Source organism: Eucyclogobius newberryi, unplaced genomic scaffold, assembly GCF_026437365.1.
Source record: "Eucyclogobius newberryi isolate DKJ021-1_F unplaced genomic scaffold, fEucNew1.0.hap1 SCAF_11, whole genome shotgun sequence".
Lineage (NCBI taxonomy): Eukaryota > Metazoa > Chordata > Actinopteri > Gobiiformes > Gobiidae > Eucyclogobius > Eucyclogobius newberryi.
In genome coordinates, this window is record NW_027315735.1 from 8,721,418 (window position 1) to 8,737,940 (window position 16,523).

A 16,523-nucleotide genomic window follows, 5' to 3' on the forward strand; every position below is an offset into this window, starting at 1 on the left:
CAATTAAACTCATACTTAGCAAAGAGTAAATGAGATCATTAATAAGATCAGGGTTATTAAAAAAACATTGATCCAATTAGTTTCACCACTTGAGAAACATTGTGCAGCTTTAAGGTTATTGGTGGTAGTTACATGTTTTAAGTGGGCTGGCACAAAGTCACCACATGATTTTTAGGCATACAACGAATTTACAATATTATGTTTTGATGAAAAAATTGTCATCTGTAGTGTACATTTGTCTTTTGTTCACAATCGCGACACAGTTTCAAAGTTAAAGGAATAATAGAGGATTTTTCGCCGATTTGAGAACTCAAGCGACTGTTGGTCCCTTTTTTTTTTTTTTTTTAAATGCGCATGCGCACACTCACCCCCCACACTCTTGTCCTTTCCAAGAGGCCGCTTCATCCCATTAAAGCTTGTGCGTGAGCACTCAACAGCGCCGTTGCTACACATACGTTTGTTTATCAGCGCGACGGATCTCATCGCATCTCGTTTCCGCAGATTTCCGTCTCTTCTGAGCTCGAACACAGTCATTCTCTGTTGTCGTTCTCTGTACAATGAAGGAACTTGCTAAACACACACCGGCATATCAACCACGCATGCGCCGCCAGGGAAACGTGCTGCTATCCTGGGGAACGAGGCTGCAGGTGTGCAGTAGCACGCAAGGAATGATTGACATGTGGGAGAACTACTCGGTTGTCCATGCCACGAGGAAATGACTCATATTGTGCGCTAAAAATCCTCTATTATTCCTTTAAGCTTTACAGTCAATAAATAAGTATTATGAAACTCTGCTGCATTTAAAAGAAGTGTGCTGCACATACACACTATCAGTACTTATTCAACAAACTGACTGCATTTGACACAAATAGCCCTTTGTACACAAACCCATACCAAACTCCCCGTTTTGGCCTGGAATTTGGGTGGCTGACGTCAATTTATCAACATTATAATAGGGGAATAGTAACGGTCTACCCTTGAACCCATTGCCCTAATCTTAATCAGTTTATGTGTTCCTAATCTTAACCCTAACTTTAACCCATTTGAGAAATAAACTACTGTAAAAATATCAAGTAATAAGTAAACATACATCTATGTTGCTAGGGGACTTGTGGCGCATGCTTATTTCCTTGACATGTTTAGAGACTTTGATGAAATACCCCCCAATAGATTTTCAGAAACTCGCATTCCATCTAAATACAATTTGTCTTAAGTATTATTGACAAAAAATAAAAATTTGTTTTCTAGTTTTCATTTTCAAAATCTTAAACAAATGTTTTCATATTCAGTTGATAGTAGAACTTGTGACTTATTTTTCTAATTAAGTTTTAAGTAGATTTTATGAATCCTTTCTAAGGCTTCCTTACTGTTTTAATGGGTTTAATTTATTAAAACTAATAAAACACAATAGTTATTTGATATGGACATAGCAATTACATTAATTAATTAATATGATGAACCAGATGTATTGTTTCTAGTGTAGCAAAATGCTAATTTTTTAACACCTGTCCTTTTGAAACATTGGCCTAAAATCTTCTTTGATTTTTAGTTGATTGTTCCAATGTATACCGTATTTTCCTCATGAAAAGGCCCACCGGATTATAAAGCACACCGTCAATAAATGGTCTATTTTGGATAATTGTTCATATATAAAGCGCACCCGACTGTAAAGCGCAATAAGCGAAACAAAACAGTTGAGCTTTATCAAACGTGTTCAACTCATTCAGATCAACATTGTTCAACATTGACATTGTTCAAACGTTAATGAGCGTATTCATAACAACTCTGACTTGTTCAGCTGCAACACGTAAAAAAAAAAAATACACTCACTTTTTCAGTTCATTCCTCGTCCACAAATCCCTCATTCTTCATCTTCAGTGTCCGAGTTTAACAGTTGGGCTGGATGCCGCCGTGGTCATCCTGCGATCCCCCGATCCATCTCGTCATTATCCGAGTGTCGCCGCTGTAACCTTCTGATGATTCCGGCCTCCGTGAAAGCTCGGACCACAGTTGGGACTGATACTTGAGCCCAGAGTTTAAAGTCTGCGTCGTAAGCATGTCTCTTGCGACAATATAATAGATCTATGGTCTCTTGGGAGGAGCCATCTTGGGGTCCTTAATTCAGGGTCCTTTATTTAGGTGTCAGCGTTGTTCTGGACGTAATGTTGTAATAACGTAGTTTACATTTTGTACCGTAAACGTGCTTCCTCGCGTCCCGAGTTCTTTACACACCGTCTACCACACAAAATCACTTCAAGGTCAGCAAGCACAACCAGAAATAATCCATATATTAAGCGCACCGGATTATAAAGCGCACTGATGATTTTTGAGGAGATTAAAGGCTTTTAAGTGCGCTTTTAGTGCAGAAAGTACGGCATTCAAAGTTGTTTTGTATGTCCATTGTATTGGATTCAAAAAATCATGTGTTTATGTATGTCCTAGGTGGTTGCTCATGGAAAAGAGGCACTGCTCAGTCAATCCAGTTGGAGGAGAATGGTCAAGAAAGTTTCTCAGTTTGGCATCAGAACTGGAATATTTAACTGCTCTAATGATCACAGGTGATCATTTATTTGTACACATACATACCCTGAATTCCAGCACTACTCCAGACTTAAAAGAATAGCATTTAATATGTGTGACGGGTGTTTCTCCAGGTTGTGTTTGAGGCGGGACTGGCACCACTCCACTCTCATCATGTCTGTCCCTCAGACATCGGCATCCAAAGGGAAGGTGATGCTGAAGGAATACCGTGGGCAGTACACAGACACTGAGCACATCTCCCGCTGGGTCACGGGGCAAGTGGCACAGCAGATACATACCCTGCACTGCTCTGAGCAGCTGCTTCAAGAGTGGTACTCGGACCATGCAGTCAAAATGTTCCTGTTTGCTCACCTTCCGCAGCCTCCTGCCTTCTTCTCCTCTCTCTCAGTTAGGTTCACTGGCCGCATCAAGTTCATCTTTGTCAACATTTACCACTTGAAGAACCATAGCAGCCTGGCTGAGATAGGTGTGACCCGCAGTCCTGCCTACGTCCTAAAGATGCCGGAGGGGATGTACTGGTATGGAAAAAGGTAAAGACTCCATGATTACTCAGGCAGCTGAAGTTTTCAGACTCAATTTCAATTACCTCAGGACAGCCTCCAAGGACAGTATGGGAACACACACACACACTAGTCAATTTCTTAGACTTTGCCACTTCTCCACATATTAACATGTAGAGATGAGGATGTTTTTAGATTACTAATAAAGACGGACATCCAGTGTACTGGCAAGTGGCATTTTTACTTACCGTACTTTTCGGGCTATACAGCTCTCCTGAATTAAAGCACACTATATTTACGAAGAAAATAGAACTTGTTCATATACGGGCCGCACCTGACAATAAACCGCAGGTGCCCACACTGTAACATGAGACATTTAAACATAAATAAACGCGGTAGTGATGCGTCTCTTCAACCGGGGGTATCGCGGCGCACCTGAGGTCCGATGCGCTGCATAAGGAAATAGGAGTTGGATTGTAATAGAACACACAGCTTTAACAAACACATCTCAGCTGTCCCTACTGTCCACTCTGTCCTTGATTACTCAATTTGAGCTGATTTACATGTGTATGTATCTTCACATCTGGTTCATCTGCTCCTGAGCTCGTACTTATTGAGTGAGTGTTATGTTGTAACATGATATTTACACAGAGCTATTGGTCCATGGTAGTGATGCACATGTTGCCTCGTTTGACTCGTGAGTCAGGTCTGGCCAAGAAAGTTTATTTTCAATGCAGCAGTTTCTAAACTGCAGACCGCGTATATCGCATACAAAGACCCACTCTGTGTGTCTTTGTTTTCCTCCGCGTCTAGATTCACTTGCCCATTAAACTAATTTCTTCATGAATATTAGTCTGATTGTAATAAAACACACAGCGTTTTGAAGCTTAAAATAAAGAAAAACACGATGTATCCATTTGACAGTGCTTCCACTGACGTCTTCTTCTACAGCGTGTCAAACGCTTGCGCTTCCCCCTAGATTGCCCCCTGGTGGCCATTTGCCAGTAAAAATCTATCAATTGGACGCACTGTTATAATGACTGCAGGGTTCAAAGCGTGGGGGAAAAGTAGCAGCTTAAAGTCTGAAAAGTACGATAATTGAATTTAGTCAACTAGACACTCTGAGTAGCTTCTTCAATTCATCTGACAGGGAAGTCCGAATGTAATTTTTCAATTTTGCGAATGTCCAATATAATGTCGGTCTAGTCCTTGATTGTTGTTGCAATTTGTGTCATGCATTTTTTTTGTGAGGGTCTTTTTTTGCTGCCGCCAGGAGGATGCTCCAGTGATAGCCATTGACCTTGTGGGGTCAATGGGATGACACACAGTCCTACCTACATCCTAAAGATGCTGGAGGATGTACAGGTAAAAGGTAAAAACCTCAGGACAGTCCTCAAGGACCGGATGCGCACACTCACAAACTAGTAAATGTATTAGACTTTGCCACATATGTTAACATGTAGAGATCAGGATATTTATAGATTAATAATAAAGATGGACATCCCGTGTACTGGCAGGTGGCATTTTTACTGAATTTGATTCTCTTAACTGGAGAAAAGTGAAGGCAACTCAACAGAGTATCTTCTTCAGTTCATCGGGGAACTGGTGCGTGCCTTATAAGCTGTTTGAAGGGAGGAGCTAACTACACTGAAACTAAAACAATCTAGTTGTTAACCATGAGTGTCTGTTAGTTAGATAGTTGCTGATGATCCTCACCACTTTTCCTTCATCTAGTCCAGGAAGTTCTTCTCGATCGTAGTAGTGTATTATATGTATTGTCTTGTCTTTAGTTGTTTGAGAATGTATGTGAACAGCTTGGACTCAACAACTGCTATATTAGATTTGTGTGAATCTTATCAAACCAGTACTGAACCAGGATTAACTATTGGACTGGTAGCAACTGAGTCTGAAACGGTACTATCCAAGAATTGGGGTGCATTCACACTTGCACATTCACCACAGCAAAATTGCTACTAAACTTGAAACTAAATCTGGGCTTAACTCAACTTAACACCACCAAGTCCACATCATGATTAAAGCAGGCGCAAATTAAGGACCAAACTAGGACTAAACCAGAATTAAACAAGGGTTGTGATCACTTTGCTTGTTTGTAGGAGTCAGATTATTTCTGGATACGTTGAGTAATGATCAAGATACAGCAAATACACTTGTTCTGCTCGAAACTAAACTAATCTTGTCCATCTTTTGAACAGTCTCTGTCTGATATTTGATGACAAATTAGTGATTCTTTGACATTGTTGCGTTTCTATGTGTTGCAGATGAAACATTTCATCAGTGTCCTTGATTTTCTTTGACATGCCTGGCCAAAATATGATGTCTCTTGCTATTTGTTTTTGCATTTGACAAATCTAATACCTAAATGTAGTTCATAAATATTTTGCTACTTGAATCTCATCTGGTAAGAGACAATTGGTTTGAAGTTAGAAAAAAAGAAAGAAAAAGTTCATCTGACAGTTTTTGTCCAGTATGTTTTTATTTTAGATGGGACATGTTTCACTTTATCTGGCCATTCTTTCATGACTGGATTTCTCACTAGGTCATTTTCTTCTGCAGTTGCTTTTTTTAATTGTCAGTATTTCATCAGAGATGGTAGGGTTTGCAGAAGGTATAACTCCAGCGTGTCAGCAATGTACAAATCTTGTAAATGTTTATATGCCTCATCAGCATACTTTGGAGTCTATGTGGAGCTTTGTGTAGTCCTTTGTTTGAACACCTCCCATGGCTTATGATCTGACTCCCAAGTTCACTTGTTTTCCTTGTAAGTGCAATTTGAACTTTTATTTATTTCAGTTTGAGAATATCTCTTGTTTCTGTTGGTGCACTAAATCCATATCCAACGAGTTCGCTTCTACTGACATCTACAGTCATCATAAAACTGGAGCACATGTATGTTATAAGCTTTTCAAAGCTCTGTTGCTGTTGTGCCTCCTATAGATACAAATTTCCCCATGTGTGGACAATAAAGGAATATCTTATCTTATAGCCCTGTAACACGTTCCTCTGGCAGCTTTCAGTATAGGGACACTCACTTCCAAACCAGTTGGGAATTTACTTTCCCAAATACTGCACAATGACAAACAGGGTTGTGCAATGAATACAAATTGAATCGAGATTCTGTTGTCTCTAATTGTCAGTGATCAATTCGTTTGTTTGTTTTTTTGTTATTATTTTTCAAACATTAAAGTATATAAAAAATTAAACAAACAAGACCAGAGCGAGAACAGTGGACATAAATCAAAACCAGTAGACATCCAACTTAAAAATAAAGAAATAAGGCACATATAAATCGCAACAATTGTCCCATTTTGTTCAAATTTAATCAGAATGGTTTGTTTTTCCATTTCGCAAATGCCCAATGTAATGTCGATCCAGTCCAGTTGATTGTTTGTGTCAGCCATTTTTGCTCCATTGTATGCTCCAGAGATGGCCATTGACTGTCCATGGCAGGGGTTTTGAGGCCATAATACATAGTTCTGAAGTCAAGTGGGATGATTATGTCAAACACTGTGTAACACTTTATTGATCTCAGTCCAATATGTTATTGCTACAAATAAGTATTTGAACACCTGAGAAAATCTATTTTAATATTTGGTACAGAAGCCTTTGTTTCCAATTACAGTGGTCAAACGTTTCCTGTAGCCCATGTGTAATCCTTTTTTGTGATGGCCTTTTCCCGGCCGTCAGAAATATGTTCCAAATCCATCTATATGGTCCATGGCAGGAGTTTTGAGGCCCAGGTACATCATTCTGAAATTGAGTGGGATGGTGGTAACAAAAACAGTCTGCAGTGCCTTATATCTGACAGTCCCAAAACACATGATGATGGTTAGCCTCCTGACAACCACCGTTTCTCGAGCACTAGGCCCTCCCTGTTAGTAGTGAGCACTTTGAGATGGTGTTAGATGGGGTTACATTCTTCCAACAGAATTCCCTCCAAATATTAGATTTTGTGGTTCTCCATTGTGAAGTACACACATTTTCCCCCTTTCCCATTTAGTGGATTTGTAACTGGCCTCGGAGAACCCCTTTCTACTATCCAGGAGTTAAACACCTCCACACAATAAGTCACTGACGCCAGGGTAGGTTTACTTTAGACTGTTGAAGTGTGAAACCGTAACAACTTACAGTGTACATGATCATTACATTATGCAAATTATAGTGAGAGCCACGTTTTTTAAATGCTAGTAATCAGAATGCACATCAATTGGCACAGTAGAAATTAGCTGAAAATAGTTGGCTTTCAATTTACATAATCTGATTGATGAGCAACCTTAACTGTTATGACATTTATGGTATTCTCACAGCTTTTCCCCCCTGTTTTTTTATATGATTCATTTAAAATTAACACTGCAAAATAGCCTCCCAACTTGCTATTGAAGCTGCGCAGTTGTAATTATAGTGATTTGGTGCCAGAAATGCTTAGAACAAGTATTTATGGAAACCACGCAGAAGATCCATGTCACGGCTCGAGATTACATCACAGATTGGGAAATTCAGAGTTGAGTGGTTTTCACACGTAGGGGATTCATCAAACTAGCGTGAAAACTAAATACAACTCCAGGTATGTTTTTGATGAGGGAACAATGTTGGTTCATGGCATGATATTTGTATACTACATACTAATAACTCTAAAAGCAGGTCACTGATTGCTGAACACTTAAATCAATCAATAAATTTGAAAATATATATTTTTATTTAGGGAAAGAAAAGTCAGAAAAATGTGTTCTATATTCTTTAAATAAATAAACATAAAAAACAGGCATCATTAAATGGGTTATCAGGCCAAAGTATAAGTGCTTCTTGGTTATTTCTATTGACAAACCAAAAAATAATGTATTTTTCAAATAAAGTCAAAGTACAAGGGTACAAGGAGGGTGATTATGACGAGTGATTGTGAGTAGCCCCCGTCCATTTGTTCATCCGAGGAGAAGGGGAGAGTCTGTACTCTCGCTAAAAACTGCGGGAATCAATCAAAAAAACACTCTGGGCACATATATGAGGTACCAATAGCACTGTAAGAAGGTTAAAAGCTCTGAAAATGTTGCATGATATGGGACCTTTAAGGAAAACTGCCGCCGGCAAAAAACTCCTTGCCTGCAGTGTGAGCCTTCTGGCCTGCATGCCCGTTTGTATCTCCCCTCTTGATTTTCTTTGGAGAGATCATCTATAAACTGCAAACCAAACTCTGAGGTGCTGGTGTTTTTTTTTTAATAGATGTACAATTTACATATCAATATGTCATATCAATACACAAACGCCTCATTGAGTCCTTCTAAAGCAGACGATGTTTGCCTAAATTTGCCTAATCTACAAGGATTTTTTTTTTGTTTTCAGAATTGCCGCTCGAATTGCAGCTCGTAAGAGCTCGTTATGACACCCTGAGATTTATGCTAATTATTTTCAACACATTTTAATCCCACGTGTGTCCTGATGATGTCAGTTTGGTGACTGTCTGATTAAAAACGAGAAGTTTGTTCAAATACAGGGACTAGATCTTTGAAATTTGCATATTTTGATTCAAGGCTCGCCTTCATGTTGATAGGCTGTGGTCCCAAAATACTTTTCTACTCCAGGTTGCATACACAATACATGTACCAAATTTCATTGGCTTATGGCAAACTAAGTTTTCACTTCCCATTTACTTTTTCGAGGCGTGGTCATGCAAATGTGTGTGGAGATAGGGTGTGGTCTACATTGGCTTTTTTGTTCATAATCAGTGTTTGTACCAAATGTATTTGTTATGACAAACTCATTTTTGTTGTCCCATTTTAACTTTGTTTGGGGCGCTGGAGAGCCACATTTGTGATATGCCTAAAAATGGAATTAAAAATACAATAAAGCAATGATTTTAATTTAGAAATATTCATTATTCATATCATATGACAGACACATCAATCATCCAGTTAAAGACAAACTGTTACATAAGAGCAGATGCACACCATATAGAAAACAAACAGGTGGCCTGACATTGTTTTAACTGTGTAATATCGGGTTTGATCCAATATGGCAGACTTCCTGTAGGGTTTAGGGCAGGGTTATAATATTTATTTTTTTACTTGTCCTGACAGCCCCTTTTTTTATTCTATTTGTGTTGATTTTTTTCTGGTCAGAGCTCCCATTGCTGCCAGGTAAATCAATTTCAAGCTTACTGAACTCTAATTTTTGATACCATTTACTTGTATATCCGTCCTTTGTTTACTACTTGATTCTTGAGTTTTACTTCAAAGCATTCTCCTTAAGTTGGGTTTACACTGTGTGATTTTTGTGCCGATTTTGACAGAATTGTTTGTTGCACGACAATTTGAAAACCGTGCCAAACATCTGTTCATGAAAACACAACTGCTAATTGTACAGCCGCAGGGATTTCAGACATGCTTAATATTTGTTGTGAGTCATAGGGACTGATTGCTGCTGAAGCCGAGTAAAAGTGCAGTGAACACAGTAAAATACAGTTGTAGGCGGCAGTAAACACCGCCCTGAGGAGCTGGAGCGGAACCAGAGACACGGAGGTGAAACCTGGCATAACAAGCGCCTTTGACCTGCTTCTTAACAAATCAACGCAGACATGAAAGCCAGAAAATGTTTGTGGCAAAAGTCTGACATACAACCAACAGGCTAATTCTGGCATAGTTAGATTGTATGTTCATTAATATGCACTCTCTTTTAAATAATTAAATCTAAACAAAGCAGTGCTAAAGTTAACAATTACAAAGGTTTGCAAATGGGTTTCTATGATTTTTCTATTATGTGAAGTTAAAATGCTCTATATGAGAAGACACACACGCCTCCTCTGCCCCGTGTCCCTCATACAGTGTGAGCTGCTAAACATGTACGTTCATCATTCCGTACAGTGCACACACTCCCGTTGTGAGGTTGCATGTTTGATGAAAACTTGCTTGTTACAATACATGCATTGAGTGCGCATGCGTAGCAGTTCAGAACACGGCGAGGAAGTAAAGCTCTGATAATTTGGTCAAGTTGAAGTTCTTAACCTCAAAAGTGACTCGAAAGTTCAGCAGATACTTTACTCAAAGGTTGAATGGACGATTTTTTTGGCCCAAATCTAAGTCTTATTTCCTCGAGGCGTGGACTGCCGATTAGTCCTGCCACGTATTAATCATAGAACGCACCTACCGCTCACCTGCAGCCGCGTGCGGCTCGTCCCACATTTCCGCGTGTCTAAGCGCATTGATCTATCTTAATATAGTTCCCTCAGTGTATGGGGCAAAAGTAAGACAGAGAAAGAAAGTTCGAGCTGTCTCAGAAGAAGACGGAAATCTACAGGAGACAAGAGATGCGATGTGATCTGTCGCGCTAATAAACAAACGCACGTGTGTGTTGTATCAGTCCGCACGGGCGCACTTCCCCCTGCGTTTTCAAATCGCCGAAAAATCTTCCATTGCGCCTTCAACATTACATATAGACTTTATAACAAACACTGTTAGCCCTACTGTGCAATTTACTGTCGTGATGCATGTGCAATTACTGTCGCGACACATATTCATGTGCAATTACTGTCGCGATCACATGTAATAATATTTATTTATTTTTATCTATTATTTTTCCCCTCCATCCCTTGTTGGGAAATGGGAGGTTTTGTCTATAGGAGTGTTTGTCTATGGGAGTTTTTGTTTTATAAGAGATCTTCTACTGAGAGTGTTTTTCAAACTTTCTATAAGTTATCTGTTCTTTTCTTCTGTATCTACCTCTGTATCTACCTGCGTTGCATCAATGAAATTTCCCCATGCGGGACAATAAAGGATTATCTTATCTTATCTTATCTTATATGCCGCCCAAAAAGATGAAAAGTCAGTCTAAACCTGACTGAGAAGAGAAGGAAGTCGTGACTCAACATGTGGAAGAGCACAACGCGGCGACAGGTGTGCTAAGAACCAAGGAATTGGCATTTTTGATACGCTCTTTAATCAAAGAGGAGATTAGTGTGGTAGTAACGCAACTTAATACCATCAAGAATGACATGTCTGGTTGCACACAGAAGATCACTGAAGTGGATAAAACTGTACTGATCATGGATGAGCGGATTACAAAGTTGGAGACCGTGTGCGAGGAGCTGCGTAAAGCCAACGTGGAGTTAAAAGAGAAAACAGAACGACTAGAAATGCAGTCGTAAACACAAAGTCCGCATTTTTGGCTTGCTGAAAGACAGTGAAAAGGGCTGATGTGAGACATGGGATCATTTATCCAGCCACGCTGATCATAACATTCAAAGGTGAGACTAAAAAGTTCACTGATGTCTGTGAGGCTGACAAGTATGTCAAGACTGTAATCCAGCCAGAGAAAAGTGACTCCGGATAAGCGTGATGAGACATGCGTGATGAGACATGAACTAAGTGCAAGTGGACGGACCTATATTAAATGAGACAATTAGGCCTATGGAGGCAATAGAACTTACTGTTTTGTTTTTAGGAAGAACCCACATTCTTATTGGAATGGAAAAGAGCAGGCGTGTATCTCAGCAATTTTTGTTTTATTCATTACATGGTGGAGATATTTGTGAGTGTGTGGGGTTGAATGTTATTGTCAGTGTTTGTATGTCACGAAGGCTCAATGTACAATTAAAAGCAAAATTATGATAAAAACCTTTGATCAAATTGATGTTGGATAAAAGAGGGTTTTAAATGGAAATGTATGTAATGAATGAGGAGACCCCAGGAAGAAAAGCAACTGGTTTGCCGGAGCTAATGGGGATCTTGACAAACTAAACTAAACATGGAATGTTCACTTTGGAAATGTAGGTGTAGTGACCAATATTCTGCTGGATTCTAGTTGTCCTTCGAGGTCACATTTTCAGAACACCCTTTGCCCTTGGAATTGCACCTTTAGAAATGTGTTGCGCTATTGGGAGTTACAGGTTACAGGTGAACCTGCTCCTGGGTCCTTGCAATTTTTAAATGAACTTTCTAACATCGGCTTTTTTCTGTTTCAGCCCTGGGGAGTTCTTCTCTGTATCTGCAATGGACACGTTCCTACGCTCAGTTCAGCCTGAAGTCAATGATCTTTTTGTGCTCAGTTTGCTGCTCATCAACCTGTTGGCCTGGATGGACCTCTTCATCACACAGGTCTCCCCCTTTTTTCAACTGTTATTTGTAATCAACATTTTCTTGTATCTTTTGTTCAACTATTTACACTATTCTATCTCAGGGAGCAACTGTCAAGCGCTTTGTGGTTCTAATTCGAACACTTGGAACATACAACTCCATCCTTCTGGTGTCATGGCTTCCAGTTCTGGTATGCACTCTTTATACAACCGCACTTTGTTTGCTTAGAATAGTATATTTACAGTATAATGCCCTGGTAGTATTTACTGCCTCTAAACATATTAAAAGAGCTTTGCGTTGCATTATTAATGGTGGCGGTAAGCGGTTTCTGAAGCCACAGCTGCCTTGTGTTGACTGGCTCACTACTGCTGCCAGCGCGTGACTCTGCTACCTCTGCCAGAGCGCAGTTACACCACGAAGGCATTAGAGCCATAAAATAAGAGAACATTTATTCTTACCACAATGGGGGAAATTCTAGTCTTGCTTGTTACGATCCTAAGGTTGTCACCTGCTGAATGAATGAATGAGCATACATACAGGTGAATGTGCCTTGTTAACACAAAGCAAATTACCTTATTATTACCATGAGCCATGTGCTAATTCAGGAGCCGTTCAGGACGGTGCTACAGTTCCCCACCCACCATGACACTTTTTTTTTTTTTTTCTTCATCCTTTAATGTCGCCTTTGCAAATACAACACAGTAACAACACAGCATCAACAGCAGCAGCCCCCGAAGACAGACAACAACATAACAGACATTAGACCATAGTGGAACAACAGGCTAGAAAGGTCCGAAGTGGAGGAGCAGTTGTGGGTGTGCTTGCATGCATTTGAACAGAATAAAACTGTATTATTATAGTTATTAGTATTACCATCATCACAATGTTATATACCATATATCCTGCAGTCATATTGGCATATATCAGCATATATTATCCATGTATAATCAGGGTTTTAGAGGACCTGAGCTTAGAAAAAGGGACAAAATCACCTGTGGGGGTGAGAATGGAATTTATATATATTTTCCCTACCTAGGTTGCTAGGTGATAAATGCTGATAAACGTGGTGGTGGTGGTGCGTTTTAATATTCTTTCAAGGGGTCTTCACCTAGGGCACACTAATTTGTGATACCACTTTCGGGCATTTTGATCCTTGTTTACTGTTTGGTTTTTGCAATTTACAGGGTTTTGCTACTATTCCAAATAGTTCCTCGCTGGGACAATTCTCGTCCTTCGGCTCAGGCTTAAATTTATAACTGGAGGGAGATTAATCCCAATACACCCATTTCTCTAATCCACATGATTTATACTAGAATAGACAACTTTTTTTATTTGCAATAAAGATACAGTAGATAAAGAATGTCCACTAATGTGGACATAAGTCTACATCTCAGAATAAGGTTTATTTGTCAATGAACAAAATTCACAAACATAGGAACTTGTCCTGATGATTCAGTGCAACACAAACAACAAAACATTGAACAATGAATACAAAACAGTGAATAGCTACGATATATAAAAAATAAGTAAGTCAAGTTAAAACAAGGTTAGAAATGGGCATGATATGTACATGAATACAATATGTAGTGCATTAAGAAGTGAACAGTGCAGTGAGTGCAAGGTGCTTAGGCCGTGTTCATGAGTCCAACGTCAGAGGGAAAGAAACTGTTCTTGTGACGTAGCCTCCTGCCTGAGGGGAGTGGCCTCCTGCCTGAGGGGAGTGGCTCAAATAGTCTGTGTCCAGGGTGAGACGGGTCAGCTGTGATCCGTGTGTGCTATCCACTTGAGCACGAGCCGCACACGTCTGCCAATTGCATACAATGTGATTGGTTAGTTGACCCCAAACTTTGGCTGTCGTGAAGATATTATGCAGCCTATTAACCACAGAGTGTACTGATACCCTTGCATTGTCTGCGTGAAATGCCTTTTTTGCTCAACAAATGCCCTCAATCCTTTTTGGGCCACTTGTTGTACAGTATCATTCCCGGTAGCCGCTGTCTAAGCCCTATGAGCAATAACAGCTGGTTAGCTTACTGGTTAGCAGTGTTGGGTAGTGTTACTTTTAAAAGTAACTCGCTTAGTTACCTCGTTATTGCCCTGGAAAACTAGCGCGTTACTTTTACAACAAAGTAGAACAGTAACGTAACGTGTTAGAATACTCTTGCGTTACCTATACCGTAATTAGCATTATAGTATAACCTATATCATTTGCTGACAATCCCTTTGTGTTGCTGAACACAGTAACATAATCATTAAAATATCAAATAAACAAGCAAAGTTATGTTGACAGATTACCACAATACAATGCCATACAATAAGCAGGTGTAGGCCTGTCCTCAAGCAATGAAAACATCGGAAAAAAACAGAACGCCATTGTTAGCTCTGTAGTTTAAATCAAACTCACCACATCGCTGTTACCTTACATTTATGCCTCAGCTACAAAATAGTGGTTATAATGAACAAGGAGTTTTTCAAAATATGCATCATAAAGTTTATTTCTCTATGGTGTGAGGACAACACCCACTAGTCACTAGTTGCACGATGTGCATGCTCCTGCAGAAACAAGTGTTTGATACTACTACTACTGTTATTACAGTCTGCTTGAGTGTGACTATCAATAAAGAGTATTATATATCTCATCTCAATCACATCTTGTTATATGTACTTAAAATTGTGATAATTATTTTCAGTGATGAAAATGTCACAACAGCAAATCTTATGATCATCAAGAAATTATGATCATCTTTGCTTGAGGATTTACTTAGAAACTAAGTTTTAGATGCATGAAAACCTGTCTTGTCTTAAAAATCATGCCTAATCTTGCTTTAATGATGCCTGTGTCTGTTCTAGGCTCTGCTGCAACTGCCCTACCTGGATTCTTTATACAACTACAGCCTCAAGCTACTGCGCTATGCTGATACCACACAGCTGGTCAGTTTAGTGCGAGCTGACTGGACATTCTACTCATCTCACCCAGCCCTCTTCCTGTCCTCGTACTTGGCCCATGGCCTGCTAGTGGACTATTTTGAGAAGAAGCGCCGCTGCAGCAGGAGGAGCCAGGAGGACACCAGCACAAACCTAGAGTGGTTAGCCAGTCTGTGGGATTGGTACAGCTCTTTCCTGCTCCACCCCATCACCTCCCTGCACCAGTCTGACCTCTCGGAATGGGATGAGGATACCAACTTCTTATTTGAACGCTTGGCTTTTCCGGATCTTTGGCTGCGCCCACTTGTGAACCTTGACTATATTAAAATTCTGCCTGCCTGGAAGTATAAAAGTACTACAATTTCAGTGAATGTAGATGGTACAATTGAAGCTCCAGAGGAGCAGGCTTGTCAGGACATGAGCTCTGACTCTGAGTGTGATGACAGCCCCCAGCTTTGTGATTGGTCCATTTGGCCCCATGACATCCTCCACTGCTCAGAGTGTGTTGTATGTTTAGAAAACTTTGTAAATGGAGAACTGTTAATGGGTCTCCCCTGTGGCCACGCCTTCCACCAAAGTTGCATTGTGGTGTGGCTGGCAGAGGGCCAGCACTGCTGCCCTGTGTGTCGTTGGCCAAGCTACAAAAAGAAAAGACAGACAAAACCCAGCTCCACTGCCTCCTCTCAACCCGCCTGACTATCACTTTTTTATACATGTTGGTAGCTCTAATCAATATTTACATTTAAATGTATATTAAACATTCATCACAAGTTTTAGCTTTATTTAACCAAGTTCCATTGCCATTGAGTCCACAGGTCTACAGTGGACATCTAAACCACTTGTTCAGAACAAAAGCTCAGATAATATTTTACAAACTGTGAACTTATTTTGAATAAACAAAACATTAACTAACTACAAGAAAAGACAAAATGTCAAATGACATAGAATGCACTTGACTTTTTTTACATTTACATCTATGTTCTTCTGAACGTTATTCGGTTTAAGACTTTGTAGTTTGGATCTTTTACATGATTTAAAGAACACGTGCTATGCAAAATTGACTTTTTTTTTTTAGCTTATAACCATGTTCTCGCATTGTTCCCTCATCAAAAACATACCTGGAGTAGCATTTTGCGCCATTCACGCTAGTTTGAATCTCACAGGTTCCTGAGGTTTACTCGATCTGACGCAACTCAGAATCTGCTATTTTTAGCTACAAAAATCTTTGCCAGACTTTCTAATCATGATCAGCGCATCTCAAGCAATGGCCAAGGGACACATTGTGTTGTCTATCGTTTAAGCTTCAAAATACTGTGCGTTATTACAATCACTTATATTCACGGAGAAATTAGTCTTAATAAGGAAGTGAATCTAGACGCGGCAGAATACAAAGACACGCGATATAGTCAGGCAGTTTAGAACCTGCCGTATTGAAATTAAACTTTCTCCTTTTGACTCCCGAGTCAAAAAACAACAT

At 39.8% G+C, this 16,523-nt stretch overlaps 1 protein-coding gene across 1 annotated transcript in view; it reads left to right on the forward strand.

The window, feature by feature from the left end:
* The window catches only part of rnf103 (ring finger protein 103), a 16,861-nt gene extending 952 nt beyond the window's left edge, over positions 1-15,909 (forward strand). The window contains exons 3-7 of the mRNA XM_072435435.1: positions 2,443-2,558; positions 2,655-3,071; positions 12,010-12,142; positions 12,225-12,311; positions 14,972-15,909. Coding sequence (XP_072291536.1) covers positions 2,443-2,558; positions 2,655-3,071; positions 12,010-12,142; positions 12,225-12,311; positions 14,972-15,742 — 1,524 coding nt within the window. The 3' untranslated portion in view covers positions 15,743-15,909. The remainder of the gene's footprint in view (positions 1-2,442; positions 2,559-2,654; positions 3,072-12,009; positions 12,143-12,224; positions 12,312-14,971) is intronic.
* The last annotated feature ends 614 nt before the right edge of the window (positions 15,910-16,523 follow it).